General features: G+C 44.3%; 2 protein-coding genes across 17 annotated transcripts in view; one reads left to right on the top strand and one right to left on the bottom strand.

Annotated features, from left to right (window-relative positions):
* Window positions 1-2,360: 2,360 nt before the first annotated feature.
* On the bottom strand, window positions 2,361-4,222 carry RPL35 (ribosomal protein L35). The gene is made up of 4 exons (XM_080401444.1): window positions 4,091-4,222; window positions 3,725-3,861; window positions 3,250-3,331; window positions 2,361-2,581 (listed from the first exon to the last, which is right to left on the bottom strand). The coding sequence occupies exons 1-4, from the start codon at window positions 4,091-4,093 to the stop codon at window positions 2,432-2,434; spliced, it is 372 nt and encodes a 123-aa protein (XP_080257570.1). The 5' UTR covers window positions 4,094-4,222; the 3' UTR covers window positions 2,361-2,431.
* The window catches only part of SCAI (suppressor of cancer cell invasion), a 49,790-nt gene continuing 27,449 nt past the window's right edge, over window positions 4,091-26,431 (top strand). For 2 of the 16 annotated variants that reach the window (XM_080401406.1, XM_080401398.1), the window contains exons 1-5: window positions 4,091-4,928; window positions 5,075-5,119; window positions 14,124-14,185; window positions 18,434-18,535; window positions 20,225-20,356. In XM_080401406.1, the coding sequence (XP_080257532.1) occupies window positions 4,092-4,928; window positions 5,075-5,119; window positions 14,124-14,185; window positions 18,434-18,535; window positions 20,225-20,356 (1,178 nt within the window). In that variant the 5' untranslated portion in view covers window position 4,091. The remainder of the gene's footprint in view (window positions 4,929-5,074; window positions 5,120-14,123; window positions 14,186-18,433; window positions 18,536-20,224; window positions 20,357-26,431) is intronic. The other 14 variants (XM_080401410.1, XM_080401412.1, XM_080401411.1 and 11 more) reach the window with 14 other exon arrangements.

Here is a 26,431-nt window from a genome sequence, read left to right as displayed (position 1 = left end):
ATTCTCCTTGGATGTTCAGTGCCTGGTAATTAGGGTTTATTTTTCCGTGTTTCCCCGACCCCTTGTTACATGATTAGTAAAGGGCACATTAGTGAGCTGTATCACAACCGGACCTTTCAGACAGATGACCCTCTCCAGGCAGCTGCTGCTCATGGCTGGGGATGGAAGGTGACAGCCGTTTCACCTGAGGCACACCCCGATGTTGTCACCAGAGGCTCTGCAGCATAACCACCTTCTTCCCACCTCCATTTCCAAGCCACCCCACAGCTTGCACCATCCAGGAGCAGACTCCAGAAGGCCATTAGGGCAGCGTTACCTGTGTTTGCTTTTCTGCATCAGGAATGGGGTTAAGAGCCACCAGGCTCTCCTCGGATGGGCTGATGGAAGAGCACGGGCACACAACGCCTCTGTACAAGAGAAGCACAAATACAGCTGGGCACGACCAGAGGCAGCCAGCCCGATTCCTGGCACCGGGGACCAGCCCCTCCTCCACCTTTGTCAAGCATCAGGCTGCTGGGACAGGAGCACGGGATCTGGGATCCTTGCAGTGGGGCAGTGCTTGCAGAGGGCCACAGGTGCTGCGTGAAAAGCACATGCTTCTGGAAGAGCAGTGTGCTGCAGGCCGCTGCAGGATACTTGGAAGCAGCAATGCACAGCATTTCGTAACGCTGCCTGCCTTCATGGCAACATGAGCCAAAGCCAGTTCCCACACGTAACGCTCCACCTTATGGCACAGCTCCAGCAGGACTCATGCAGGGCCTGTGCCCAGAGCTGGGGCTCCTTCACTGCCAAACTTTATCGTGTTCAGGTCCACATGAAGCTCCTAACAAAGCTATCACACAGCCAGCATTAGCATCATTGTAAAGCTATCCCTCGTAATAGCTCAGTACATGGGAAATTCATTTTACCACACATAATTAGACCTCTCTCTGGCTAAAACTTGTTTGAGGCTTAGAAAGCCTTCAGATCTAAATTCAGCAAGCAGAATTAAGATCTTTTTCCTAAAGGGAATCTGGATCCAATCTAAGGACTCCCTAATGGGTAGAGAATTTTTCATGTTAGAACGTATTAGCTATGCTAACACAAACCATGAGTGCATCACTAATGCTCAAGCAGCACTGCATAACTCTTCCTTACAGCAGTACCAAAAAAGGCCAGAGTTCCAAAGAACTCCATGGGGTGGCAGAAAGTCGAAATGTTTAACTAGTTCTGTGCCTCACAGGTGAAATGTGTGGAACCATGAGATAAGGGAGTGCACTGAAACTTTACAGGTGACCCTTCTAGCTCAGCTTTCCTCAAGTCCAGTTTCCTGATTACCTGACCTCTATCAGTCTTGACATGCACACAAGAACACTTGGTCTGAAACTATCACAGCCCTTATGTTTTCCTACCGCTCCAACTGGAACTGAGCTTCCTCTCTTCTGCATGTCATGCTGCATGCCAACAACAGCCTGGCCGGACTGCCCTCCAAAAGAAATGCTTGCACACCACTACAAACAACTCCTCTTTACACTCCAACTCCCAGGGTGAGGGAGCACCAGCCTGCAGCCAGCCCCTGTGCAGCCAGGCACAGACTGACCAAACACCCTCCATCTGAAATGCACCTCTGCTGACAGGTGATGCTGGGTGGAGCCTTCACACTCACCCTGAGCACCCTCTTACTTCCAGCTGTTTGCCAACATTAAATCAGCTGCAAGCAGAAACAAACCTGGAAGACAATGCCCGAATCCAGCTTCCTGACTGAAACCAAAGTAGCTTCCTTGGAAGGAGGCTGCAGCAGCCCCTCTGCCCATCTCACTGCAGCTCCGGGCAGCGGTGGTCAGGCTAGTGACCAGCCACCTGTGCGGCACCTGCCTGCAGCGGTCCGCTGGCAGGACCAGGCAAACCACTGCCTACGGCATCTGCCCAGACCTGGGATGGCTGGGGACTCTTTGGTGCTACTACCTGTGCAGAGATCCCAAACAAGTGCTGATGGAACTCTTCAGTTTCAATAAAGTCTGCTAAAACACCTTGGCAAATTAGTTCATCTCTGTAACATTTAAACACTTGCAACTAGACAAGAACTTTAAAATTCACTCTTAAAACTACTAAAGTGATGAACACCAACTCACTGTACACATGTGTACAGTTTTCCATTTTAAATCAATCTCAAGTTAAAACACTTTTTACATGTTAAGCTGAACCAGCTCCATGGATCTGTACTCATTTGCCTGTTCTTCAAAAAGGAAACCAATCTTAAACTGCAAGTTTAGTACTTTCATTAGCAACAGAAGTTCAAATAAACTGTGAATCCTGATTTCTCCTCATAAAGTTGATGACTTCTTTATCCCACCGCTAAAAAAACCCCCAATAGTGACAGCTTCCAAACAAAATTCTATTTAATGAGACATACTCAGCCAATATAATTAAGAATTTTCGGCATATTGCAGTTTTATGCCTTGATGGCATATTTTCGCATAGGGTACAAACGTTCTTTTCGCTGCTGTTTTTTGGTCTTCAGATTTTCTTCATGCTTATTTAATCTGCGTCGCATGGCACGAGTCTTCTTCGGCCGCAGATCAAGAGGCTTATACTTTTTGCCCTGTTTGCAAAAATACACAACAGTTGAGTTGGAGAGACTGCAACATACCCCTTAGGTGCACGAGCTCATAGAGAGCAACTGCCTGTAAGAACATCACCAGCAGCGTTTTCAGCTTCTTTTTATTGGGACTATTGTTACAGCCTAGAAGTTTAAGAGAACTCTCCACTAGGAAACATGAGTTGATTCTAACTTTTGTACCAGTTGTAGTAGCTTTGACTCAAGTTTAAGTCATACTTAAGATTAAGAGTCCCAGTCATCCAATACCTTCTGAAAAGCTCTTTTCCCCCCTATTTATGCAATTCAACCCCCAAGAAGTAATACTCTAAAAATTACAGAAACTTATTGAGATATTTGGTCACTTCCAACATGATTAAAATTTAGGAGTACTGGCAGTTCTGGAAACTGCATCTTCAGAGAAGCAATGCAGCGCAGCACAAGGCTCTCCTGGCAAAAGCAGATTCACGCTGAGCTTACAGAATTCAGGGTAGTCTTGCAGTAACATTTAAAAAGGAACCACAACTAGGAAACTTTAAAACTGAATATAAATAAGAGCTTTCTTCTTGTGTTCTAAGCTTTTAAGAAACCACCTACAACATTTTTCAAATACATAGTTTGTAGGAAGGAACTACAGAGAAAAAAAGACCACTATGCAAGATGTTTGCACTTACCTTGTAAAACTTCCTCAAGTTCTCCTTCTGGGTCTGATTGATAACAGTTAAGACTCTGGCAATGGATTTACGAACCACACGTCTGCAGAAACAACAACACACGGAAAGACGAGCCTCCTGGATTTACCACCCAGTGTACGCATGGTGTGTACATGCTACAGCCCAGTAACTGACACTGCACCACGCTGCAGCAAAACATTGACGGCTCCCGCCGCATCCAGCTTCACATCTCTGAGCGGAGATACACCACCCATCCCCACGCATACAAATAGTTATTCCTCTTCCGTATCGGTTTTAACTTTTTTCTAGTGCGAGACAACCACTGAAAGGCAGCGCGCCGCGGCCCCCCCGCAGGAGCGAGCACCCCCGCCCGGTGCGGGGCTCAGGCCCGGGCAGGCTCCTCCGCCGCCCCCGTCCAACCCCCGCCCCCCCCCCCCTCGAGCCCAGCCTCGCCGCCGGGCTGGGCCCCACTTACATCTTGGAGAGCTTGGAGGCGGCCCCACCGGTCACCTTGGCCACGCGAAGCTGCGACAGCTCCACCTTCAGATCGTCCAGCTGCTTCAGCAGCTCCTCCTTCTTCTTCCCCCGCAGGTCTCGGGCCTTGATCTTGGCCTGCAGGCGGCGGACAGCTCGTCAGGCCCGCTCCCGGCCCCGCACCCCCCCGCCCGGCAGCGGCCTTCCCCGGGCCTCCCGCCGCCCGCATCCCCCCCACGGCGCCTCGACGGCGGCGCCAGGTCGACGGCACGCGCCAGCGGCGCGGCGGGCCCGGCGCCAGGGCCGGCGGCCCGGTGGCCCCGCGGATGCCGCCGGATCGCAGCGGGGCGGGCGCAGAGCCGCTCACCATGATGGCGGCGGCGGCGCGGCGCGGGCCGGAAGGGCCGGAAGCCGGGCAGGGCGGGGGGCGGAGGCGCTGCCGACCGGAGCCTACCAATCCACGGCCGGGCGGGGGGAGAGGCCTGTGCGCTGCGGCGCCCCCCGTGGGCAGCGCGGTGGTAGCGGCCGCGGGTGCTGACAGGGAAGGCGGGAGGCGGTGGGAGGCGGCGAGGCAGCGCCGCCGGCCCCGGGGCACTGGGGCTGCGGCCCCTCGGGAGGCGGCCGCTGGTGCTGCTGCGCGCCGCTCCGCGCTCTTCCAGCCGCCAGAGCCCTGTCAGAGCGGAGCCCGTGTTCTCGCCCTGGCCGAGGTGCGGCACTCTTACCCCGGCAGCGGTGGGAACGTGACGGCGGGCGGGGTGGCAGCGGCCGCGGAGCGGGGCAGGGCCGTGCGCGCAGGTGGCCGGAGGGCCGGCGGGAGGGAGAGAGGGGGCAGGCGGGCGGGCCGGGCCCTGCGCGGCGGGACAGGCCTCCGCACGGTGGCGCCGCAGCACGCCGCCTCCAGCCGTATCCAGGCAGCCGCGCCGTGCCTCACCGGCCCCGCGCTGGAGGGCGGGGGGCTCCCGACTGACGGTCCGCGCCGCCAATCAGAAGGCCGCCTCGCCGTCAGTCTTGGCGCTCCCCCAATAGGAGCGGGAGGGGGCGGGGTAAGGCCGGCCCAGACTAGCGCGAGGCGGCAGCCGCGCTCCGCGCAGCCGGAGCCTTCGCCGCGGCGGCGCTGGCGGCTTTGCCCGGGAGTTGGCGGAGGCGGCGCGGATGGTGAGAGGGGCCGCCCGGCAGCGCCTGCCCCGCACCGGCCTGGCCTCCAGGTGCGGGGGGCGGAGCGGCGGCGCGGGCGGGTGCGGGGCGCGGGCGGGGCGGCGGCGCGGGCGGGCGGGAGCGGCGGCGGCGGCTGCGGGCGGCTCGGGGCAGGCCCGGCGGCGGCGCGCCCCTCACCGCTGTCTCGCCCCCGCAGAGCTCCCGGCCCAGCGGAGAAGCCGTGCCGCAAGCGCAAGCCCAGGTAAGGCGGCGGCGGGCGGCGTGGCAGGTGCGGGCGGGGGCGACCGGGGCGGGCGGGGGCGGCCGGGGCGGCGCGGAGCATCCCCCGGCGGCGGGCTTCTCCCGGCGGTGGCCGCAGCCGCGCCGGGGGCCGGGGCCCTGCGCCGAGGTGGGGGGCAGTGGGGCGGGAGTGCCGAGGCCCGGGCGTGCGGAGCCACGCTCGTCGCCGTCTTAGCTGCTAACGGAGAAGAGGAGACACGATGTGACACGTCTTCTGCTTAGGCCTGGATTCGCAACGTAACCGCAATAATTGCGGAGACGGCCCCCTCTTCATTAACTTCTCCATTCGTCACGTTATATCCCCTCTCGCCACCCTGCCTGCCCCCGCTGGGCAGGCCGTCGGTGTCCTGCACACCTCTGACAGGTAGCTGCTTTTCCGCATTAGCAAATGAATCCTTTTGCATGAAATATTGCTGGATTTTACAAGAGCTGTTCGTGCAGTGCTGGATATTCAAATTGCGGGTTTGACAGAATCATCATGGACTTGTCCTGATTTGAAACTTCTATCTTGGCAGCTCCCTCTTGCCAAATTCTTGTTTCCTCCTGATAAATGCTTTGGACAATAGGTGATGTGAAATGCCCTTGGGGATTGAAGCTGGATGATTGTTACATAGTCATCCCCCCAAGATTTCTTGCGTGTTACTGGGTATAAAAATGTCAATAACCAAAGGCTGCCCCAGTTAAAACATTCAGAATCAAAGCTGCAGGTTTTCAGAGTCTGGGTCTAATCTCTCACTATGGAATGGGACCTGCTTTTGTCAAGTTTGAGTTGCACTTCTGTAATTTAACAGCCAGGCTCCAAACTTCTGTGCTTAGGCTGTGTCTAGGCTAAGCCATTCTAGTCCTCCAACCTGCAAAATGGATCCCTTAATATGAAAAATCGCTGGATTTTGCGAAAGCTATCCAAACGCAATCCATAATTCTCAGTGTTTTGTCTAAGCTAATGTAGAGCAGCACTGATGGACCATAGGATGACTAAAACGCTAGTATAAGTGAGTCTCCCAGCATGTGTATGCTCTCACACCATTCCTGCGAGCAGCAAAGCTGTGGTGTTAATAGCAGCCTTTGGAAAGTGTAGAAGATCATCCTGGTATGGGTCTTGCTGTGGAAGTTTGCAGATGTGGTTACTGCCTGGTGCATCTTCTTACCTTGTGTGAACCCTGTTGCATAACAGTTGTAACTTCCCTTGCTCAGACTGTTGAGGAAGCAATTAAGAGGCATGACACCTGACTGCAGGTCATGTTAGTAGAAAAAGATGCTATGTTTTCAAATCAGATAAGTCAGTCTCTCCAAAGATGTTTTGATAAACGATCACAGTTTGTTACATGAAAGAAATAATGAGTCACTTAATTAGAAGCAAAGAGCATAATTCTCCAATCATTCTGGGCAGCCAGAATAATACACAAATGTGATGGCCAGATTCTTTGCTCCAGAAAGTATAAAAAACATTCATAGAAACTATATGGAGAGAATAAATATTTTGCTGTGCTACAAAGGAGATTGCAATCATTGTTTTATCTTGAAATATAGGTACAATACAGCCCAAAATTCAATTGGCAATCCACGTCCCTTACAAACACTGGAAGATTTTATCATCAGGATGACTAGTTGAGCTAAGCTCTGCATGTAAGAATGATACAGACAGCAGCACCATGTTCTGTGTTCACCATGCTCAGTTGAGAAACTAGATCTACAAGTGATCGAATGCGGAAAGTGCTTAGTGGTGGAAGGAATGCTTAGCTTGCCTGTATTGTTAGCCATTTCTGTGTTACTATTTTATTTGGTGGAGGGAAGTAAAAATGGAGAATAACAATTCAAAACATTGAGAAGCTTATAACCTGAGTCAGTTCTGCACTGAAATTGTGTTGTCCATAACGTTGCACTGAAGGCATAGATATACACAGGTGGGAGGACGGGGGCTGTAGCTCTCCCTCCTCTGCTGCCAGCGCCACGCCTGTCACATGATGTGACTGCACAGTCCTTTGCTCACATTGCAGCTGCGCTTGCCCTGGTGTGTGCCGGTCAGATTTTGCCTCTTCTTTAATCAATTTTATTCTGGTTTAGCTCTGTTGGCTTTAAATAGAGTTGTTGATAAACTGATGTGGTGTGAATGGATAATGAGTATTCATTTGATCATCTGGACACGTTAGTTGGCTTATCTTTTATTCTGCATGGTGTGCTTTGGGCAAGGAAGGAAGAGTTATGGTGCGAAAGTCTATTCTGAGGTGATATTACTGCCTAAATAGCTGAAATTTAACAGTATTTAAAAAAAACAACCCAAAACAACAAAAAACCACCAACTCCCCCTCGCCAACCCCCCAGTGCATGATACAGCTATCAGAGTCTTATCATGGAAATCTGTGTGTTGATGTCTTCTTTTGCAGAACTTTTTGTAGGTGGTTTTTTTTCATAGAAATGTTCAGTTGGAGCAACTTTTGTAAAAAACCAGGACCTGTACACGCAAAGTTCTATGATAATTTTCTTTGGTATTCTTGCATAAGAACGTTCTGCAGCCTTGGCTTTTGTAGCCAAGTTGTTGTCTTTAAGCACATAAGCTCTGTCCTGAATATGTAGTTTTTAAAAAGTCTAGAAACAGAGGTATGGAATGGGGTATGTGCTCTAGCAGAAGGAAATGGTTTAAAGGAATGGACCAAATTGTGTGTGGGAGCTGCATGGAGGGTCAAATAGAGGTCTTTCTATAAAGTATGTAAGTTAGTTGCCAACACAAATATTACCTAGCAGTTTACATGTGCTGAAAGAACGCAGTACAGTCCTGCAACAGGAATAGGATAGAATAACCATCAGTCTGGTTCCCTGAGGATGTCAGTCAAGAAAGGAAGTGTGTGATGCCAAAAAGCCTGGATGGAACAGCAGGTTTAGAGGACTCGTCGTTTGAAGTATTTTTAATTATTGCTATTATTATAATGGAACACAGGCTAGAAGCTGAGTTTTTAAAATATAATTAAAGGAGAAGTCAGCAGAGGGATTTCTCTGCTGTGTGGCAGAGGAATGGTCCAGGAGCAATTCCTGCTCAGGAGGGTGAATTCCCAGAGTGATGACACTCTCTGTGCAGTTCCCAAGCTTGCTGGCAGCTTACCACCAAATGCCAGTTTGGAGGGAAGAAGTGAACTGAGCAGATTAAAAATCTTTCTCTAGCTTGCACTTCACTCTCTTTTGTCAGAGTAAGGTTCCTGTTGGAAAGCAGCCATTGACACCTTGGCTGAGAATGCTGACAAGACGCAGAGTGTGATAACTGCCCTTCAGATTGGCCGCTGGCCTGAACTGCCATTTGGGCCATCTAGTAAATAATTTGATTTTCTAGAAGGAAGTCTCTCTGTCACATAAGCATCAAGCTATGTTGTCTAGCAACCATTCAGTTTTGAATTAACGAGTGTACATCAAAGAGTTAAAACATCAGTTGTTTTCTGAGGAAAGAAAGAAAAAAAATCAATCTTGTAACTCAGATGCTTTTCAGGAACTTGGCTGCTCAAGATGTGAGAGGCATGTGCTTTTCCGCCCTGCTTTAGGTGATGGCTTAGTTCAAGGGGGCCCAGATTTGGCTCAGTCAACAGTTGTGTTGGCGTCTTGCCATCAAATGTGCATAAAATGGAGCTGACTGTAATTCCCTCCTCGCTCTAACATGGAGGGGCAGCCCAGAGAGACCTGAGGCCCCGGTATGCCTTGCTGTAGGTTGGCTTGGCTATGAGAGGTATACTGGGCTGTACGGTCCCTGCAGCGTGAGCTGTTGTGTTGTTACTTGATTGTTGCTTTTGAGTCCCTGGGTTGTATTTTGGTGGCTTGTCATTACTAGTGGATTTCAATCCTTGTTGTGCCTGTGCTTCCAAAATCTATCTCCCTTCTCTCAGTGGCTTGCATGCTTTTCCAGATGTATGAGGTTCATATCTCATTTGCAGACTCCTCCTATGATTTTTGTGGCTTGTGTGCTTTGCCACAAAATCAACATAAAACACAACTGGCATTTTAGCTGCTCCAAGAACATTGTGTGTAAATAAACCACTAAATAGTTTAGCTTGTGAAATGTAAATACACACAGATCAGCCTGCCACAGCTGATAGTGTTTTTCTATCTTCCTTCTTCCCCTCCCACCCCTGCCAAGAGTAGGCTAGTCTGATGTTCTTTTTTCTATTGCTCTTTCATACAATACAAATGACTACTAAGTACCATGTAGGTGGTGTGCAGGCACCACTACAGATTCATGATTTGAATTTGGATGAAACACTTGCATCCTCTCCCATGTTGCTTCTGAACCATCTTCTGGGCATTCCTGGACTGCGACGACCCAGAAACTCTGCTTTGGTCTGACTTTGAGCTTCAGCTCATTTTTAGTAGCAAACTAGTTAAGTCGATAAGAAGAGCAGAGGCCCAACTGTGATGACATTTTTAGCCTTTGCCCTTTGTTCATCCTATACACAAAAGGTCACGAACTGCGGTGAAAGAGGGATCACAGAGGGCACAGAATGGACAAAGGTGGAACAAATTGCCAGTGGCAGAAACATAAAGAAGAGAAGCAAAAGTTTTGTCTTATGAAGGTAATTGAAAAAGGCCACATGTGTCCCATGGTGATATTGTGTCTCTTGTATTTAAAGTGAGTCTGCCTATAGTGAATGTAGAGGGTCTGCTGGAAAGGTGTGGCTTAGATGATCTCAGTGTAGAAGGCATGAAGGGACAATGCTCTGTTTCCATGGTATGATGATAATGAGCAGATCCGTGATGTTCTGCAAGAAGAGGTGCCAAAGCTGCAGTTCTAGATACAGACAGGTATACTTTAAGCAATAAAAGGATTTTTGAAGATGTGTAAAAAATAATAATAATGAAAAGTCTGATTCTATAGAATAAGCACTTATTTGAAGCTAAAATAGTAGGATTGACACGGCGTGCTGGATATTCAAACTGATTTGACTTGAAACGGAGTCGAATTGGTGGTGTTGGCTGCTTCCCTGCAGAAGCCTTGAGACTGTTCCTGTCGAGGTGTCCAAGGTATTGCAGAGGTGGCAGCTCACGTTAACTCTGAGGTCTTAATATGAGACAGTGTTTGCAGATCTTCTGGTATTCTGATATGCTGAGAAATTAACTACACATTTATGTGAAAGTATTAAACTTTCAGTTTGCAGTAAAAAAATAAAATTCTTGTATAACTGCATGTGCCTGCTGTCTGTCACTTCCACTTGCTACAGCAGTGTGCATCTGGAGAATTGCATCTGTGTTTTTATCTTGTTTTCTTGTATATCCCCTTCCTTCTTCTTTCCCCTTTTTAGGAAATAAAATTTATGCAATTGCACACTGAGGCTTCCTCTTTTTTTCTTCTCCAAGCAGCTTTTAAGTCGTTTGTCTGATGTAACTGGTGTTGCTGTAAGGGGAAAGGTCCTGAAGATTATATAGCAAGCAGTCTTCACAAAACTCAAAGGAAGCTGAAGGAGAGTGATGTGTTTAGTGCATCTATGAAAGGGAAGGACAGACAGAATAGAGTTGTTATACTTTGTAGGAGGCATCTGGCCAGCCCCTCGGCATGTGGGGAGTCCTGGGAGAGTTGAAGCAGTTCTTTTTGCTGTGTGGGAGAGCTGGGGTGATGGGTAGGGAAAGATCAACAGGGCCACATGCAGGTCGGTGTGGGACCAGGCTTCCTCTCATTGTAAAGGAGAGGATGACTGCTTGTGCACAAGTGTGTGGGCTGGTGTCACAGGCTCAGTTGGGTTTGTATGTTTTTATTATTTTTTTTTAAATGTCTTCCCTGTTGCTTAATCATTAGAGAGATTACAGCTTCTGCAAGTTATCTGTAATAATGGTGTATTTTAGTAGGAAAAATACTTCCTTGGCGAATTCCCAACGGGAGTAGAACTAGTTGCATTTGCAGGTGATTTTCAGTCAGCCGCGCTGCAATTTGTTTACAAAACAGAAGTTTTCCACCCTCTAGTTCAGGCTGCATTTCTCCTTAGTGCCCTTTTGAAATAAGCAAACATCCAGGCAGAGAGAACACGATTTGACCGGGGTTATCGGCTGAATAAAATAGCTACTTGTTTCTCTTACTGAAGTTATATTTTAAGTTTCTTTTTATTGTGGTGTTCAAACAAAAAATGTCTCCAAAGCCTGGGCTCTGCCCAAGTCCTTTTCATTGTGTATTCTGTGTGCATGTTTATACAGCAGTGAGCATAGCTGGTACAGAAACACTTGAGTTGTTCTTTAAGCTAGACCTGGCTGTTGCTGTCCTCCAGGACTGCACACCCTGCCAGGGGTCCCGGTGTAGTCTCAGCCTGCGCGCAGATGCTTCCCGCAGTGTCTAAGCGAGCGCCTGTGAAAGGAGCTTGGTAGGTCTGGAAGAGCTGCAGCCACTGCAGTGCAGACGTGCCCTGAGGTGAACAGTGGTCGGGGATGAGAAATGTCTGTATTTGGTTCCAGCTTCTACTAAAAACCTTGCAATAATAAATAAATCCATTTTTTTTTCCTCCCCATAAAAAAATGGTCAGATGTATGACTACTCCTTGCTGTTGCCTCTGAAGTACTGACTCCAGCAGTCTGAAGCTTTCAGTGCATGCCTGTGTGTATGAAGGGGATGTTATTTATTTATTTCAGCGTTGCTTGAGTAGAAGGGAGTGATGTTGTAGAAACTTCAGGACAGTGGCTCTCCATGGAAAATTAGGTATTCTGGTGAGAGGAATGAATTTGGGTTCTAATTAATTTTGTGTTGTCTGAGGCTCTGTCAGGACTAGCACTCTGAGCAGATTATAGGGAAACGCACAGATGGTTTTCCCAAAACATTCAGTATAGCTTTGAAAGAAGACGGGCGAGGCGAATATGCCAGTCTGTAGGAGAGGCAAGTAGAGAGCAAAGGTAGACATCCTGCTTGATGAAGGTAAGATCAGATGTTTCTTGGTCGAGATTTGAGACATGATGGTTCCAGACTTTGGGTATGAACGATCAAGAGCTTAGTTATAGTTATGTTATTAATTTGCAGGTAAGAAATACATACCAACTGGGCATCTGGCTTTATATCACGTTTCCTTTTGGCAATGATGCTGTGGGAGATGTGTCAGAATGAAGAGTGAGAACTGGTCTCTTTGACTCAAGATATGAGACCTTTAAAATGCTGATAGATTGGAATGTGTTTTGCACCACTGGTTTCTGTGGAGAGCAGTTCTAATAATGTCTTAGTCTAGGGAAACTACCAACAAGATAGATGTGGAAAGTGTGTTTGCTTTGCTTTTTGGTTACCACTTGCATCTCTAAGTAAGGCGTGGGAAGCATTTGAAAAACAGAGTTTATATTTCTGTGTTGTGAGTTCCTGATTAAGATGGTAAAACTGCCCATGAAACTGTGAATCGGGATGCAGTTATCACTTACCCTTATCATTAGTTCAGTTGTCTAAGCACATACTTCCTGCTCGACTCCAGAATTTTAATTTTAATCAGAACCTCAACTGTAAACGCCAAGCCAATTGTATTTGATGCAGGCAATGAAACTCCAGAACAGCGAGAGTTTAGGACTTGTAGTTGATATGGCAGTTTACTGTTCTGTATTACGTCTTGTCACAGAAAATTCTGATTCCCAGGCTAAAGATTAATCAATACAGTCAGCCCATCCTAGTTCACTGCTTGGTTTGCAGTTTGCTGTCTTCAGGTGGGTGGGTGAAAAAAACCAGGAACATTTCTTCCAAAAACAGAGAACGCTTTTCCTCTCCCTTCTGTCCCCATCCCCAACATTAACAGTCCTGGATTGTCCTGTTAGATTTGCATCTGCTGTCCTGTTCAGAAGGTTATGTACGGGTTATTTAAAGGACAGAGCTGAAGACTCAATGATCGAAACAGCTGGAGCCTGAAATAAAATACAGATTCTCATTCTAATTTTAGCCAAGAAGCTTCACTGGGTCACATTGATCAGTTCTCTGCATTGTAATGAATTTGTTCCTGTGCATAGTGTGAAGGTTTCACATCCAAACTTTATCTTTGGAAGGCTGCAATGCCATGGAGATAAGTATTTGTAAGATGTGTGAAGTCACCTGTTAATGACACGACAAGCGATGTGTTCTGATTTTTGGAAGAGTTGCTTCTGAAATATGTGCTCATGCTTATACTTACAAAATCATACATTTTTTTCTGGAAGTGATAGTTTAAAATACAAATGTCTAAAAATTTAAGATTAAATTCTCTTGAAGTATGAAAGACAGGTTGTATATCACATATATGTGAAGTATCTGAACTCCATACTGCTTGTGTTCAGTAGTATGGTCTCCAGTTTCCTTGGTAAGGTACCAGTCTTTGTAGTGAGATTGTTTGCCTCTAGTCATGTAAGATGATAGTTTTAAGTATAATGCTGATGCTCTAGTGAGGAGAGAGTTGTTCTTTCAATTGACCATTTAGGTGAAGTAGATAAACCACTAATAGGTACTCACAGCTTTTATCCTCTAAGTACTCATGAGATGAGGCTGTCTGGTTGGAAGGCAGGAGACACTCAAGATTCCACAACTGAGCCGAAGCAGTGGGGTTAAAAAAGGTCAGATTGTACAAGTGGAAGTCAAGGTGCCATGTCCAGCCAACTCTGCTGTGCAGCTCTAGGAAACTGCTCCTAATTCTACCTGTCTTTACTCAACAGTGTTTATACACTCCTAACTTCTTTCTGCCTGTACAGTATGCCACGCAGTTACAGTATCACTAACCATTCAGTGGAGCAAGGTTTTACTTCCTTGTAAGTGTCAGGTGTGATGTTGTGACCACCCTCTTCTACCAGGCAGCAGATTATAGTGATCCTGGCTAAGTGATAAAGTCTGGCCAAGGTGTGTGTGTAATACGGTTATTTAACATATCTATGCTTGACTTTCATTGTCAGCTTGATTTCCTTGAACCAGAGTATTCCTTCACCGTTCACAAAGCATGTCTCGCTTAGCAAGCCTGAGTCCCAGTATAGGACCAGTAGGAAGTGCATACTGTTGACTTCAGCACTCTTTTTCCCTTCAGCTGAGCCTGGAAAACCTTAGCCAAAAGACGGCAAACCACAGGGAAGTGGAAACGTGTGTGATGTAAGTGACACATAACTTTAAAAATACTGGCTAGCATCACGAAACTTTCATCCGTTTCCCATACCCCTCCTCCTGCTGCCTTTCAATTCCAACTGCTTTGCATAGTCTTGCCATCTTCTGGGGTGCCTGTAAGTTCTATGCTGGGTGCTGCAATGAGATGAATTTGCTAAATCTATTAATGTATTGTACTAAGCAAACCTGGAATTGTACATTCAGAGAGACTGTGTTGGAAAGAACCTGGCAGGCGAAGTGCAGAGCTTGGCTAGCACAATTTTTCTGCCTTGTATGGCCTGAGGAGTTGGCAGAATCTTTGAGAGAATAATAAGTTCTGCTGGAAGTCACCATTTTCTGACTTATTTTAACAGTCTTTTAAACGAATGTTTCAGTATCACCTTTTGCAGACTCTGGAGATCATTTTTTAACATGAGCTGCTTCAGAAAACAGAAGAAAAATTGTCATGCAAAACAGTTCAATAGTTTCATTTGCATGAAAGAAAACAAAAAGCATCGTCAAACACAAGAACAAAAAATTAAGTAGGTAATACTTCTGGTATAGCTGGGCTGTCAGAACTGGGAGAACTGTCTGCAGAAGAGGAGCACAGATGTGTGGGGTTGCTTTCAAAGAGGAGAGGTCCACATGTGGATGTACTGCTGGTTGCATTTTATTTATATTTTTCATTTGCAGCTCAGTAGTCCCCAAGGAAAGGGCGATGTCAGTAGCTATATTCCTCCCTTTGCTGTGCCCACTTGCTGTTTCTAATAATAATTCTTTCTCCTCTCTGTAATGCTGCTGCATTACAACACCGTCTTTAGTGCAGGGAAGACCTCCTCCTTTCCTGAGCTGCTCGTGATAGTAGTTCTTCCTTTGTACAGCACCAAATACCACCCCCTCCGGAGCATAATAAGCCAAAACCAGTGCATGAGGGAGCTAATTTTATTTTCCTTCTCAGTCAGCTGGAAGAGCCAGCTTCACCTATAATTTAACGTCTCCTGTTGTCCTTTTCTTTCTATCTTCCCATCTTTCCTTCATATTCAGGCATGTGCTGTGGCTGAGTGAAACCAGGGTTTAAATTGCAGCAGCGGCTGTCACATGTCTGTAACGAAAATGCTTCTTTGAATTTGAGCTCTGTGGAAGAATTACGTTCTGGCAGCTTTTCTAAAGATATCTCACAGAAGGAAACTGTCATGCTTATTACTACCTCACTTAATTTTTTGCTGCTTTTATTTCTTTCTTGGTTGAAACCCTTATTTCTTTTCCTGGTTATTTTTTCCTAGAAGGAAAACTGTTTGCCCATGATGTGATTCAGTCTGAATATTTTATAATGTATTTTCTGTATGGTGTTATTTTATAATCATCACAAAGATACATTTGACATGTAGTGAGTAAGGACCCAGTCCATTCTGAGCAGGACTCATGCTTACAGTTAAAAGTGTAACCTTTAAAGATTTTTCAGTAGGACTTTCCACAGTACTGTGTACATGTGTAAATACACTGGATAGTTTAGAAGTGCTCCTGTTTTCTGAGTGTAATATGTGGCAGAGCCAGAACATGCCTTTAATTATCCTGCAAGAGAGTGGAACTTGATCTCATGCATTGTCACTGTCCAAAGTGGATTATTTGGAACATACCTGTTCTGTCATCCTGGAGGTGTTATGTCTGTTGCATCTGTTCTATCCCAGAGGCAATTGTGCTTGCATCTTCAGGTCATTAAGAACAGAGATGGTTTCATAACTGTCTGCGTAACTAAGGTTTCATTTAATTCTACTTTTAACTGTGATTTAGCTGTTTTATTAAGAAATAACCCAGAAACAAAGAGGGCATATTGAGGCTTCTGCGTTTAATTTATTATGTACTAATGGAGTAGCTTTTCATAAGCACCCAGAATCTTCTCCATTCATTCTGTTCAAGTGTCTTATGGTCACCTCCTTCCCTCTAGAAGCATCAGTAGAAAATGAGATTAATTTTTGCATCTGTCTTACTGTTTAAGTGCTTCAGGTTGAGTGAGAGGAATACCATCAAAGTGTTTGGCAAACAATGAAGTAAGGCTAAGCATGCCTGAAAAGCTGGTAGATACAATTTTCAGACCATGATCCAGGACAGAGTTTTTTGAGTTTCTCAGAGTTCTGTTCAAAGGTTGTTCTAGCGTAAGCATTAAATGTGTAATTCAAAGCATGCTGATGAAAGTACGCATTGAATGTTTTATTCCACATCTAACATGGAAGTCTTTCTTTTATATGATATGAAATACATATGGCAATCCAGATAAGAACTGGGTCGAAGGCATATTTGGAATGCTGAATGGTAAGGATGTTTTCACAGCAGCAACTATTGTTATCAGGTTTTTTAGTTTACTACTATTAGCTGTATTTCAGTCTTTTTATATCAACACCCTATTGCTGAGTACTGGTTGTAATTGAAGTTAAAATTGGGAATAAACTTAGAAGTTTTAGCAGAAGGTCTGGGAAAATTTTGCCATCACACACATGCAAAGTTTGAGGTGTAGTACCATAATGATCTAAGTACACGTCTTTGTTTTAAACCACTGTTTTGGTTATGATAGGTAATAGTGCTTTACAACGATAATCTTCCATGGAACACTGAGCACATTCCATGTTTGCGATGGTCGTCATCTGCTTAAATAATATCAGATGTTGGGGTAATAATATGCATTGGAACTGTTGAATTTTTCAACACAATCTAGTTTTTATTGTCTTTGCTAAGTTCATGTGACATACAGTTGTATCAGAAGTCTTCTATTGTTGTAAGGCAGGCAGGTCCTCTATACATAAAACCCAAGGTTCCTTCTTGCAAAAGAACCTGAATTTTTTTTTTTAAGAACTCATTTTAGAGGACACAGAGTTATTCCTTCCTTTCATATTTGTGTTTCTGCTACTTCACTTTTTGTGTTTTTTTTAGTTTTGTGGTTTGTTCTGGTTGGATTTTTTTTTTCTTTAGGTCTCTGCTTTTGGTGCTTGTGGCAACTTCACTGAAGTGGAACTTGATCAGACATTTATGTTTTGATCTCTAAAGCAATACAAGCTGAAGCTTTGATGTATGTATACACATGTTGGTGTATGTGTGTTTTAAGATTTCAGCTTACTCAGTTGTACAGTGATGATGTAATCTTGCAGGTACTGTAGTTTCATGTCTTCTATGTGGAATGGTCTCTTTTACCAGTAGGGATTCTCTTCTGGAGAGAAGTTCGAGTGACTGAGACTTAACTACATTTCCTCTTTTTCAAAAAGTAAATCCCTGACTATTCTTTTAAGTGTGCTCCTCTTGCATGCTGCTTCATCCAAGTCTCTGCCTCCTACTCCTCAGCTTGGCTATATAATACCACATTTTAGCCTAAACTCAGGCTACTGGTTGCCTTAATACCATCTGTGTGGCTTGATTGCAACAATCATTTTTTTCATTTCTGAACCTGTGAATAAAGGAAAAACTGAATGTCCTGGTGGAGCGTCTCCAGGGTACGCTAATTTTTCAGGTCTCTATGCAGTGTCAGAATGCGCTTAAATGTGGTTTGTTTCCTAGGTTCCTTCATCAGCAGTCTCTGATAAGAAGACAGGTTGTCTCTCTGCTTTTGGCAGTTTCTTTCCATGAGCAGAAAAGGTTCTTTTGCCCTTTGCTTCAGTAGTAGGTCCAAACCCATGTGCCAACAGCTGTATCGGGAGGCTGACCATACAGAATACTCTCCAATATTTTGTTTTGAGTTTGGTAATATATCTTTTTTTTTTCTTTTCTTTTTCTTTTCTTTTTTTTCTTTTCTTTTTTTCCCTCTCAGTTCTTCTCACTTTCCACAAACTAGTATTATGCTAAATATTTAAGAATTGGCTGGGCTTGGAGTAGGCTTTCAAAATACACCTTAATTGTCTATAACCTGAAAGAGGTTTTTCATCTCCTTTCTTTGCAACAAGTATTTTTCCTGTTTTCTGATACCTTTCAGATTGGCAGGCAATGGATTTTCTAGCATATCTTTTATTGATTGCATAAATGGCCGTCTTCACAGTGGGTCTAGTGGACTCCTTCAGCGTGAGAACTGCAGTTGTTTTTGCTTGCCTGGGCCAGGGCTAACACAGATTTAGTTGGCCAATGTTGGCAGTGGTTGGGGGAGGTGGGTAGTATAACTTGAGGGTAGCATAAAATAAAATTGGCTTTACCATTAAATTAATAAAATTATATACAGACTGTATGAGATATACTTTGCAATTTAAGCAAGCTCTTCAATTTTTGAAAATGTATCTGAAGCTGCTCTAGAGTGCCTGGTCTACCACAGTGGAGTGCTGCAGAATCCGAGGGCCTCGCCGCAGGATTTAGGTCACCTTTGCTGCGGAGCTCACAGGACCTGGGGTATTGTCCCTCTTCCCGAAATTCCTGAATCACCTCCTGGCTACCTCTGACATCTGCTTTTTAGCTGTCACTGTTCACTTCGATTTCATACATTGGTGCTTTTCATACATTGGTGCTTTTAAGTATTCAGTGTTGTTTGTTTCATGCTGTGTGTAAATGCTTAGGGATTGCAGACACAGGCTGGTCCTCACAATACTCACGTCCTGCTTGCTAGGCTCACGCCAACAGCTTTTGACATCTGAGTGGTGTCTTCTGAACTCTCTTTCACTGTCTGGCACCCATACTGCAGTTACCTGACAATACATAGATACTTCCTACCTTTTCCTGGAAGGCTTCAACAATAGTTTGTGCAGTGCACCCCATGTCCTTGCACTAGTACTCTAGTGCACTGTCATGTGGGTGTGTAAAAGACAAGTGAATGTGTGCTGCTACCTTGTCTAAACGGGGAAATCATGAAACTGCTTGGTTGGCTGGAGATGCTCACTAATTTATCCCCAAAAGGTGGTGGTGATGGGTGTGTGTGAACTGCCAATTCCTTCTGCAGTAGGCATGCAGCGTTTGTTCAGGAAAGTATTTGATTATTGTGAAGGTTTTTTGTGACCATTGATGAAAGATGCTTCTGGGTACTTCCCAGTGACTGTAGGGATTAGCTTTGCCAATGCCTGGCTTGAATTGGGACTTATAGGTAATTATTTGTGCAAATAGCATTCAAACAGAGTTTCTGCACAGATGGAAACTTGTTGCTTAACAAAAGTGCTTACTAGGGTAGAGAAGTTGCTGAAAGTAAAAGCTCTGCATTTGCCCAGTTAGAGGTGTGTTTATCTTCCACTAAAATTCTTTGAGAGCACAGAAGAGCTAAACTGGCAGCCATTTTCAGAGAGAACATGTTTTGTTGCTGCTGCCGATAAATCTGTAGCTTGCCTTAGGATGATCAAAAGGATAATTTTATATCTACGTATGTTTAAGTAAGCTTTTAAAAGCCACTCTGCCTTTATAGGCTTTCATATTCCCTTACTTATTGAATACTTGTATTATCCACATGATATCTTCGGGTTTTGTTCAGCTGATTACTGCACAATATGACATTTTGCTCCTATGAACAGTAAAAATAGATCTGCAGGTATAATTGTGGGCAGTGCAAGCCATGGAATTAAACAGTCATGAGGAAGCGGTAAAGAAGCAGGGTATTTTTTAGCATTCTGTCTAAAATTGCTACATTTTAGCATTAGGAACTAGTGAGCTATGGTTTTCAGCAGTTACAGAAGAAAATGAAATGTAAATGGAACTGAGGCTAGTCTCTCTAAATATGGCTGCAGGATAAACATCTCTGCAGAAAGGCAAATTTAGAGAAGGTTTCTTTCTCCAAGTATGAAACCCAAGTACTGTTTGTGTTACGGTCCTTTTGTTGGCAGTTTTGTGTTTGTGAAGATAGTCCTCCAAGTTATTTTATTTAATGACTCTTGTGCCAGTTATTTTTAATTTTGCTTTGTTTAACTAGTGCATTGTGCAATAATTAGTCTAATGCTTTGATTCTCAGCTGTTACTTTTAATGAGTCTTGAGAAGAGTTACCTGTGGGAGAACTGCATGCTCTTTGTTACCATCCCCATGGAACCGTACATGCATCTAATCTGGATCAGTTCATAGTAGCCCTCAATTTTTGAGTAATATGGCTATTTTCTTCTTCATAGGACTGAGTTTGCCCTAAAAGAAATCATGTCATCAGGAGGAGCTGAAGATGATATTCCTCAAGCAGAGAGGAAAACAGTGACAGACTTTTGCTACTTATTGGATAAATCTAAACAGCTATTCAATGGCTTAAGGTTAGTGCATTTTTGACAGTATTCCTTCAGAAAAGCATTGGAACATACACTTTAGTATGTGAGTGATGCTGAAGTCAGTTGTACAACTAACGTTTTGAACTCAAACCCGATAAATTTGTTTAGGAGATGATAAAGCTATGTATGGGTGGTTTTGGACCATGTATGTAAGAATGTCTGCAGGAATAGATGTTCATGCATTTCTTCTGAGACAGTAGGGAAGGAAGCGTGAGAAGGGCGAGCTAAACATCTCTGTTGTGTCAGTTAACAGTAAACTAGAAGTTGGAAATTCTGTTAAATTGATTGAATTTGTACTGGAGTGTTACAAAGTATGCAATTAAAGACTTAGTGCGGCTGTGTACAGTCAATGGCATGCAAGTCCAAAACCCCACAGTCTCTGTACCAAAAAAAATCCAACCAAAAAAAGGGATGAAAAGGATTGGCCTAGGTGGGAAAAAAGCGGGGAGGGAATACTTTGGAGAAGAAATTTAGGAAACATCCAAACCATAGCCTGTATGTGTCTGGTGAAACATGCTTATACTCGAACTGTAGAGAAAGGTGAAATCTGCATTTATCTACAAAGCATCTGCAATAACATCTAGAAAGTCTAGCTGTTCTAGCAGCACCAATAATAAGGGGAATAAGAGTAAGGGGAGTTCAAGGAAAATAGTTCATGTTTGGACAGTGATATAGGCATCCTGTTTATGTCAATATAGGCTGAGTTAAAGATTACGTATTCAAGAGCTGTTTTATTTGTAAGGTTTGCTGTAGAGTCTCTTAAGCAACATGGGGTTTAGCTCATCTTGTTGGCAGTTCAGCCTCTTCCTGGTCTCTGAGTAATACTGTATGTTTGGGCCCATATAGCTTGCTGTTATTCAAACACAGATGGTTAGCAAAGATGTTTTTAATTCCTCTGCCCCCTGCTATTGATAATCCTTTCATGTGCTTTAGAAGTTGATTACCAAATCCAAAACAAACATTTTGTGCTCCAAAATCTGAATGGTAAATGGGCAGTAGAGACAAGGAGTTCTTGGTGATTGCATTTGACACCCCATGAAACAGAGTTTGAAGCAAAAAGACCAGAATCTCGAGGCCAGGGTTTCCAGGACCATATATGCCATTACACTGGCTTTCTGATATAGGTTGCTTGAAATTTTGGCCTGAGTCACCAAAGAGTACAAATTAACAGAGTTCATGTCTGGATGCGTGGTGTTTAAGTTCAGATCACAGAGATGGCAGAGTACCTACAGCCATTCTGGTTTGTCCTTTGGGCATGGAGGGAGTTAGTACTTGTAGCGGATTTCCAGATGAGAGATGTAGTTTCTGTGTACATCCATGGTATTCTGCAAAAAAGAAACATTCTTATCCAGCTAGTTGAAAAGAAAATGGAAAATACCTTTGGATTAAATTTGGGTAATAAAAATAGAGAGATGGGCTTCAGCAGCTGGCTCTACTGTGTGAAAATAAGAATGTACCAGAAAGGGGGCCTGCCTCTGTCCTTACTTGGTACAATTAATGTAGTTGCTTCTTGCACTGAACTTGACCACTCTTTCACCTACAAGGCCTGTGATTGTTATGGGCATAATGATTGTATAAAGCAGCATTATAATTTTCAAGTATCTCCTCTGTTAGTGCTTGTTTTCTTCTGGGTAGCTCACCTGGAAATGACTTGGCAAGTATCCTAATTCTTAGTCCAGTTGTTTGCTTTTTCTGTCTAGCATAATAAATGCATTTGATGCATGCCTGCCTTCTGTTCTGAGATAATGGCCTTTGCTGCTGTTTTATGCCATGCTCTTGTCCCTACCAAGTTTCATGGAAAAGAAGTGATGGGGGAGGGAGAGGAGAGCAATGATTTCCTGAAACCTCCTCTGGGCACTTCAGCTACAGGGAACTGAGCCTATAGCTGTGTTGGCAGCTGCTTAGCTGTTGCTTCTGCCAAAAATGCAAGGGCTCAGCCTGCCACGTCTTTGTTTCAGTAGCATTTCCTTCCTCTCTTCCCAATACAGATGCCAAATACAGCATTTGAGGAAAACATATGATGATCTGCCAAGGTTGCTGCTCCAAAGTATACTTCATGCTCGCACTACCAGTGATACCATCCTTTTGTGGCCATGTCTGCTAGAATAACTTATTGGGGAGGTTGTCTTTCTAGTGTCTGTACTCCCTTTTTGAACACCCTGAGCTGTAAGTTAGAAACAACTGTTAATGAAGTATGTTCCAATTGCTCTCTTCTTTCCTTTCCCAGCTCCCACTTGCTTTTTTCATGGAAAAAGGCTGCAAAGAGGGAGCGTGTTAGGAAGCAGTTTTTCATGGTGTACTGTTACCAGTTATTATTTTCTTTCTAATATTCAAAAGTGCTTAAATGTGTTCAGCATCACAGAGAAGCTTGAAACTTTAAGAAATGAAAAGTCTGTCCACATTTATCATACTTTCTCAGATTATAAGGTCTTGTTCATTGTGCAGGCTGCAAGAATCACTGTCCTTTCATGGAAAGAGGTGATAGTGTTTAACCATTCATTTTGTAGACTTCTAGTAAGATGCAGGTTGAACCTCTTAGTTTTTTTCCATGCTGCTGATGCTGATTTAGAAACAACAGGACCCTGTTACCTTCAGGTAATGCTGCAGTAGTACCCTGCAACGTACTCTATCTTGGTACTGGGGAGGGACTGGCTTCTCACACTGACTGCATCAGGAAGGCAAGTTACTCGAGTGCTACTGGTGTGCTTACTGTCTTTGTGGTTTAGGAGAAGCGATGGGGAAGCTATGCCACAGTGCTGTTGTCCTGCTGCTGCTTAGGTTCTGGGAACAGGACCCTGTAATTACTACAAGGCTATGAACATAAAAGGAAATTGTCTTTTTTTTATCACCTGTCAAAACTGTGAATGTATTTAAAGCTCTGAATGTTAAACTTGCAGTTATTGTAACCTTCCTTTTTAAAGTGTACTGCTGAGTCTGTAGGAGTTTCTCAACATCTTTATGTCTCTGGAAGTTGTCCCCATGTGACAACTTCCGTGTGGTGCTGGCCAAACCAACCTCAGCACCTTTAATTGGTTTTCGGCCAGTATTGTCCAGCTTCTGCCAACAGTGTGGCTGAAATGAACTACTGACAGGAAATTAATTATGACACATAAGTAGGGCTGGTTTTTGCTAAGACTATACAGAAAGAATTGGATAAAACTCTGGACTGTCCGTGGAATTTATCCACCAGCAACTCTAGTGTGGCAAGGGAACAAGTCCTCTGTGTGCCACGTGAGAAGCCCATCCTTTTAGAACATCTCAGTTTGTGTCTTCATGTCCAGTTTGGAATGTTTTAAAAGCCAAGAAATTGGGAAGAGTTTCCGCTTGTTGTTGGAGGCTATTGTAATGAAGTGTGTAACTGTCTTCCTTGTCTGGATGGAATTGTCCTAAATCAAAGTATCTGGATTCCTTCTTGCTGCCACCTTCTCCCTCCTATAAAGCTGATCACCACCAGTAACAGCATGAGCGAGTACCCCTTCCAGTGCCTGTTTTGTACCCAGCATCCTCAGCCAGGCACACCCCGGAGGAAATTGAGGCTGTTGGCTTTCTGTGCTGCTTTAGTATCCTTCTGTAGATCTGGGAGTAGCAAAATGTCTTGCTGTAACATAGGTCTTTTGCTCTCAAGTTGGGTGTGTAATTGCTTCTGGATCATATATTCCCTGTCTCCTTCAGTGGGAGGAGCTCTGTCATTAATCTACTCTGCAATCAGCTGAGTCCTTAGTATTCTTTTGGGCTGTTCCTCACCAAATAATGAAATCCTCTGGTCCGAATAAAAAAAGCCCAAACCAAACTGCACTGTGTCCTCTTTTGCTTATGCATCCATTTTCTCGCAGCAAAATTTCTTGATACATGGGAGCAACATGCATGACATTTAGAACACAAAACAGTAAATGGATGGCAGCAATGGCAGCTCTTGTCTGCAGAAATCTGTGGTGAAACCATGGTAATGTATTGTCATAAATGAAGTTTTATTACAGCCATGTCAGAATACTATCAAAAGAACAAGTGCTACTGTCTGTTTCCATGGAGATCTTTTCTGTTCCCTGGGGAGCCGAGGAATCACATGGTATTGTGCAGCTATGCCAGCTGCAATTAGGCGAGCATGCTATTTGAGAAACATACATGTGGACACCCAGCAGTGACTGTGGACAGCAGCAGCCAAGCACGTGTACACTGCGCTAACAGAGGCTTTTAAAAATGCCACTAATTTTTATATATTCAAAACTAATGCAGCCCGGTGAACTGAACTCGGCTTTACAGGAATGCTTAGGCTTGTACAGAGGAAGGTACAGAATCGAGGGGGGTGACAGAGGTGCATGAGGCAAGATGACAGATGAGGTATAAAGAGCCTGTTAATTTACTGATGAGGGATATATGCATAACCATGATCAGCGAGTAGTTACCTGCCTATTTCTTAATTTGTGGACACACCTACTTCTCGGTGCTTGAGAGAAGAAGGGTATGTTTTCTTGTTTCCTTATGTCAGACCTTTGTTCAAATGTCCTAAGCAACTTGGCCTAGAAAGCCCAATTTACTACTGCTAGGATTCTTTGAGTCAACTTGCTAATTTAGTCATTCTTTGAGTTAGTGCTAGGGAACACTGATTTTTTTTTTTAATTTATTTTGTTTTTTAATGAGCAGTTTTAGTGTTGTTTTGTATTCACTTTTGATTATTTTTTTAATGTTGAAATTTGTATTAAATTTAATTAGCATATCCACTACCTCTTGCTATATCAAAGCCTGCAATATATCTTATGCACATATTTGGACAGTTTCTTAACTTTTGTTTACCTAAAATGTATACATCTGTTACAACGATAGAAAGTAGTGAATTATTTTTGCAGTAAATTATTTAAATTCGCATGTGTTAGTATGAAGCTATATTTGGATGAAGATGTTGGTGCCCTGAAGCACATGTTTATACTCCTGTCTAACCCTCACTACACCAAAGTATGTTCCAAGATGTTGAGCAGCCAGTTGCAAGTGTGATGGGACTCCCCACCCCCTGTAAAATCCTGCCCAGATTCCTTGGCATCTTTGTAGAATAGCAGCAGCAAGTACTGGAAGGGTTTTCTAGGCTGGTAAGTCATAGCTGGTAACGGATTCATTCTACATGTAGTAACTAAGCTAGGTCCCTTCAAGCTGCGTGGGAAGTACAGTTGGCTGATGAGCAAAGGAATATTAATTTCCTTTTCTACCTAGGGTGCTGTTAAAGCAATTACAGTTAGCAGAAGTGCGCCAGTACGCTGCTGTGGAAATCGTAGTGTACTGCTTTGCTTGTCTTACTCCTCCAGAAGGCATGGCAAGGTTTCCAAAAGGTGGTGTTTGCCTCAGTCTTGACCTCCTGGGCTTGGAAACAAAATAAGCTGCTTTTCCATCTGCTGAAGACTGAGGTATTGGATGATACGTTAACCAGTGCAGTGATTTGAGAGGTCATTCCCTGAAGAAATCATTCTTGAATCAAATGAAAGATTATGCTGTCTTAAAAAAGCTGTTCCACTTGTAGAGTTGTATACCTCCTTTGAATCAGCTTCAGCATAGATTTTTAGGCAATGTGCTCAGTGAGACTAAGCATTTTTGGTCTTCTATTGCATTTATTCCAACATTCAAGTAACTCCCAGGTGACAGCCTTCTGTTAGGATTGAGAGCACAAACTTTTAAAGCTAAAATCCTTAAGATTACATCATAGTTGGGTGGAGGTGGAAGGAGATACATGACAGCGTGGAGGTAGGAAAGTGGAACTGAACTGGATTGACTAACTCACCTTATAGCACTGGAGACTGATAGGAAAAAAACAGAAGGTCTCAGGTTCTGACATGTCACTAGGAGTTAGAGGGTGACAAATGTGGTGATGATGTAACCTGACCCAGTGAACGTTATCTGTGGGCATCCATATGCTTGCTTGACCTGGTGACACTTGGACAGCCAATTTATGTACAATGTTACAGGGTCTGTTTCTGAAATGCAATGAACAGCCTCATCTACTCAAAAAGATTACTTCCTTAATGAGTAACAAGAAATATTATCAGTTTAAATGAACGAATTTCCATTAGATTATAC

The sequence above is a fragment of the Falco punctatus genome (genome assembly GCF_963210335.1).
Source record: "Falco punctatus genome assembly, chromosome: 9".
Lineage (NCBI taxonomy): Eukaryota > Metazoa > Chordata > Aves > Falconiformes > Falconidae > Falco > Falco punctatus.
This window is presented reverse-complemented; position numbering and strand designations above follow the sequence as displayed.